General features: G+C 28.9%; 1 protein-coding gene across 1 annotated transcript; it reads left to right on the forward strand.

The window, feature by feature from the left end:
* Positions 1-1,507: 1,507 nt before the first annotated feature.
* LOC100818907 (ethylene-responsive transcription factor 15-like) lies at positions 1,508-2,508 on the forward strand. Its single transcript, NM_001254516.3, has one exon. The coding sequence runs from the start codon at positions 1,583-1,585 to the stop codon at positions 2,276-2,278; it is 696 nt and encodes a 231-aa protein (NP_001241445.1). The 5' UTR covers positions 1,508-1,582; the 3' UTR covers positions 2,279-2,508.
* The last annotated feature ends 3,492 nt before the right edge of the window (positions 2,509-6,000 follow it).

Raw genomic sequence — 6,000 nt, forward strand, 5'->3', positions numbered from 1 at the left:
TTTTTTTTACTATTTGTTTCCCTTTTCAACTTTTATGCTAGAAAATGTGGAGTTCTCCATTAGGGGTTGAGAATGCAATGAATCAAATCAACTTAAATATAGTTTGAGACACCAACTTGAATGTAGTTTGACAATGGATTCAATAATAGATTTGTTGAACTTAGTTGATGAATAAAATAAATTGAACTTAATTAAGTTAAAAACCAAATTTGATAAATAAATAAGTTGAATTTGAATTATGTATAGTTTGATCTGATTGGTTCATTATGAACAAGCTCAATATTTATATTAATGTCTTTATATACATATGCAAATGATTCACTTTTTTAATTAATTTCATATTATTTTTATTTTTTGTATGAAATAAATAAATAAATTAAGGTTAAATTATAATTTTGGTACCTCTAATTCTCCAAATCTGATTTTGGTTTCCTTGATTTTAAATTATAACATTTCATCCTCTTAATTTTATAAATTAGCGATTTTGGTCCCCGATAGATTATTAATAAATAATTCTGATTAATAGAATTGTTAAATTAATTATAATTTTTTATTAAAAAATTAGCTATAAATTAATTATTATAAACTGATTAAAAATCATTAATTATAAATTAGCGATTAGGATTAATAATATTTTATTAAAAAATTTAATAGTTAATAATTTTTATAATTTATAATTAATTTAATAACTCTGTTAATCATAATTGTTAGTTAATAATCTAGCAGAAATCAAAATCGTCAATTTATAAAATTAATGAAATCAAATATTACAATTAAAAATCAAGATATCAAAATTATAAATTTAAAAATTATGAGAACCCAAATTACAATTTAATCATAATTATTATTTTAATCAAATTGAACTAACAAGTTGAACAGATTCGTTTTATGAGCTTGAATTAAGTTGAGTTCAAACTAAAAAAAGGATTTACATCAAATTTGAGTTGGCCTTCAAACCAAGATAATTTTGATCGAGTTGAAAGTAGGGTTTAATTCACTTAACTGGATTCATTTTAAATTTTATTCTTAACAGTAAGAAGGGTTGAGGACACTTGAGGTGCTTGAACAAAGACCCATATTATGGGTGCAACAATTTCTAATTGCAAATCATTCATACCGGACAGACAATTCTACGTGAAGAGGGCGGCGCAGTTCACCCATTCGTCCTTCTTGGGTCTAACATTGAATCGATTACTTCAACTCTTTGAAATTGCGTTATTTGACTCACGTGCGCAATGTATATAGTACGTACTACCCATAAACCTACGAACATTTAATGAGGACCAGGTCCAATCATTTATTTATTTCAATTAGACCATCTTGTTATAATTAAAAATCCAAAGACATCCTCCTTAACCAAACACTTCTTTAATTAATTCACTCTCATTTTGAACACCGTTATTTTAAAAGACCATATATTTTGTTAATTCATGTCCTCACAAATCCCATACGCTTTCCCTTCTCTTTTCATCGGATATATAAAGTTCAAGCTAGGCACTCAAACTTTCTACGCAGAAGGCGAAAATAAACATATATACACACAAAGAAGTTATTACATTACATACATATTTTTCATCTTTGAATGGATTTTAATTCTTCTCTATTTTCATGCCAAAGTCTAGAATCCCATCTCAATTCATGGGAAGAGCTGTTTTCGTTCAACAACCTTCCCTTGAATGCAACAAATGAATCGTCCTTGGACTCCAAATCTTCATCCTCCAATGAAGGAATAATGGAGTCACAAGAAATCACCTCCAATATTACATGTGACGGCCACGTTGAAGAAAAATATTCACCACCACCATCACTACTAGATGGTTCTAAGCGAGAGAAGAGGACCTATAGAGGAGTAAGAAGCAGGCCATGGGGAAAATTCGCAGCAGAAATAAGAGACCCCACAAGAAATGGGGTTCGAGTATGGATTGGAACATTTGTCTCTGCTGAAGAAGCTGCTTTGGCTTATGACCAAGCAGCTTTCTTGACAAGGGGTGTTCTGGCTACCCTTAACTTTTCAGTGCAAGTGGTGATGGAGTCCCTTCAAGACATGGGTTTCAAGGCATTGAAAAATGATCTCTCACCCGTGTTGGCACTCAAGAGGATGCACGTGACGAGAACAAAATCTAGGGCTAGTAGGAGTGGAAACAAAAAGGTTAAAAGGGCTTGCGGCAGCAACGGGAAATGGGACACTAGTACTCAAAATTTGTTGGTGTTGGAGGATTTGGGTCCTGAATACCTAGACCAACTTTTGAGCTTCACTTGCCCTGGTTCTTGGTGCTGAAATTGGGGACCGTCTCCAGGAAAAGTTTGAAACAACAAAGCATTTATTGATTTAAACTCATTCACTGCTAGTGTTTATTCTTCAAGTTCTATAAATTTTGAACAAATAATAAGAATAGCAAGGTTGACATTTTTACATCCTTAGTTTTTACACTTACTTTTTTTTAACTTCTCTGTACCAACAACGACGGATCGAGAAATTTTATTTAATGGGAATAAAAAAATAGTCTATAATAAAATGATTTAATTTTTTTTCCTCCAACTTATTTTAATACTTTAATTTAATACTCTTATTATTTTCATGTTCAATTAGATCATTTTTTAAAAAAAATAATTCAATTGGGTATTTTACTTTTAAAATATTCAATTGGGTACTTTATTTTTTAAAATGGGTTTAATTTGATATTATTTAAAATAAATTTAGGTTCTAATTATTAAAATTTTTGGAGCAAATGAAAGAATAATAAAACTAAATTGAATTCATTTTATAAAATAAAAATCTAATTGAACCATTTAAAAGTAAAAAATCATGTTGAATTATTTTAAAAAAAATTATAAGACCTAATTGATTCAAGGAATAACAAGTGATGACAATTTTCCTTTTTTTCTATCTATTTGGGATTATGTCAAGATATATTTTTGTGTTATTGACTTACTACATATTTAATACTAGAGGTATGAAAATGATAAAAATTAAAATAATAAAGTGATAAAATTAATATCAACATATTCTCAAATAGTGTTATGTTATTTGGAAACTCTGTTTTTTCTTATGTAACTTTTTTTTATATGTAAAGAATTGATAATAACTATAAATTTTTTTTACAACAATTCATATATTATGTTTAACTAACTCATATATTATGTTTAACTAACTGAACTAAATTTTTTTTATGCTTAGTCTTTTTTTTCAAGAATTTACAAATTTATTTACTTATGCCTAAAAAACATATAACTGTAATAAAACCTTTAGATTTCTCTTAATGTCATAGCAACTTTTTCTTTTTTATCAACAAAGTAAACATATATTATAAAAGGTTACAAGATACCTCAACCCATATATATAAAACAAGATTACAGGGCTTTAATGCAAAAGAAAGGATTCATGATGGACCATTTCTAAAAACAAAAAGTAAAGACCCTTGACCTTGGCGCATTGTCGTGACCAAGATCTAAATTTTACAAATTCCATGGTATACATATATGGTATTTGATTTGCCTCCTCACCATTGAAAATAACCTTGTTTTTATCCTTCCATATAGAAATCAGTGCTGCAAACCACTAAGCATTTTTTGCTGTTTTCCCTATCACAGCATAACATAATAGTGTTGCAGAAAATGATTCCTAATATCATTGAGCAACTCTCTTAAATAAATTCGTTCTTAATTATGAGATTAATTTACTCTTCTTATGTTGAATCTTCTCTTGTGCTTCCTATTCTTCTTTTCTTTACAACACCATTTCATGGCCTTTGATCCCTTTAAAGTTCATTTAATATGCAATACCTTAAAAGGGAAAACCCAAGGCAGAAATGGGGCTTTCAACAAAATTTATCGTTTATATACTGTGGAGTTAATTAATCTCTTAAACTCATGCACTCAAGGCCTAGAGAAATGGAGTCCAATAAACTTTTTCCCTAAAACAAAGAGGAAAGAAAGAACAAAATATAGAGAAAATGAAGCACAAGACTTTTTCGGTGTATCATCTACACTCATAGGCTCGGTATATTTGGAGACCCATATATAAAACAAAGAGAAGAGAGAAAATTGTAGGTTCAAATCATATAAATAGTCTCGTTATTTACAGAGATAAAGTTACATACATCTATGTAATTAATAAAAAAATTGCATACATCTACTTCTATTAACTGAGTCTCAGGAATTTAATTGTCCTTATTTTATACTTCATGCACTTTTGCAGCCTGAGGAAGCATAAAACTAGCTAGCTGGCATGTAACTAATTAACGGAAAAAAGAAGAAAAAAGAAGCTAATTAATGGCAACAATATCAAAGACGAACCTTAAACAAAAGAACAGCTATGCGCTATGCAAAAGTGCAATTAGTTCATTATCTTTGTAGCAGCTCCTCCATTTCTCTAGCAAAAACAATGTATTTTGAATCAAAATCATCATACTCTCTCTAATCATAAAATAATTAATGAAATAATAAGAACATGAGTATTTACTATTTAAGCACCATATAAAAGTAGCAGATCCATCAAAGAACGATTTGACTAAACAAAGACATGAAGACTAACAAATGTGTGTGCAGATTTCCCTACTCGTATATGCTGCCTTATTTGCATACATTTTTTTTTCCAACAGAAAGAAATTTTAATTTGACGAATAATTCGAGTATAGAATTTTTTAAACAATTCCCAATCTAAACAATATGATAATACATATCGTAAATGATAATGCATAGTAATACCAAATAAATGTGTTGTTTACCTCTAATTCCCTTTGATCCTATATAGGAAAAGACACATCGCATATGAAAGCAAACTAAATAAATTAAAGAACGTTTTAACATTGAAAATTTATACTGCTCCTCAAAGTCGCCTTTTCAATTCTCCTACTTCTCACAAAATATTTGAAATAGTGTACGTGCTTGTTTTGGGAATGCATGAATTGGGTTTTAATTTAGAGGTGAAGTTGAAAACTTTTGCAAATCAAATATTTACAGTCAGGACACAATCAATAATATGAGCAAGTCCTATACCAAAAATGTGATTTTATAGTATATATATGCCAGAAACAATTGTGTCTGCCTGAATACAAAATAAAGGGTGGGAACTTCAGATAAATGCTTGTTATATGGCCGCCCATGAAATCTTAAAATTAGTGGTAAATTAACCTAATTTTTGCAGTAAAATGAAAAGAGCTTTACAATTTTTTTGGCATAACAAACTGCTATATGTATATAATTTCAAGCCGATGCTTTGAGAAATTCCTTTAAGCTGATTCTCTAAACTTGCGATCATATTATTTTTCAAAAACAATTGGTAATTAAAGTATCATAGTTAATCTTCCGAGTGCCAAACCAGTTTTAATTTTATTAAATTAGTCCATAAAAAATTAAAAATACCATTATATTCATATCCTTATGAAAAAAAATAAAGTGATGACCTAAAAGAATAGTTGAAAGATTAGATGACAAATAAATTTTTTTTGACGAAACAAATTTTTAGCAATAATTTTTTTTAAAGATTAACATAAAATGGTTATTGATGAAATAATTTGAAGCCAACGTTTTTCTACAAAACTTTAATGTCATAATTAATGTATGTAACTCTATACGGCAAATGAAGATTAATTTAGTAGCATTTCTCTTCTAAACCTGCTGCCTCAAATTAAGAAATAAGATAACATCACAATTTGGTACCTTGTTTGAATTTACTATCTCGCTTTGCTCCCCCACTTTCTTTACATTCTATTTGCATTGTGATCCGGCAAAGCAAATAAAATATCTTAATTTAATGAGCAAGAACATAAGAAACGTAGGTGTATCGATCAAAGATGTATCCTTAACCTCATTGAGATCACACCAAGCTTAATAAATAGGAAAGTTTCCAACTGCTGCTATAAATTAAATGTGTGACAAAAACTTACATTGTGCAATTACCTGAATATAAAAACCATAAGAAAAATATATAAATAAAGCAAAAGCCCAAACTACAAATAAGTACATGCCAAATGTCCAAAACTAGCTATGCAACATTAG

Source organism: Glycine max, chromosome 3 (assembly GCF_000004515.6).
Source record: "Glycine max cultivar Williams 82 chromosome 3, Glycine_max_v4.0, whole genome shotgun sequence".
Lineage (NCBI taxonomy): Eukaryota > Viridiplantae > Streptophyta > Magnoliopsida > Fabales > Fabaceae > Glycine > Glycine max.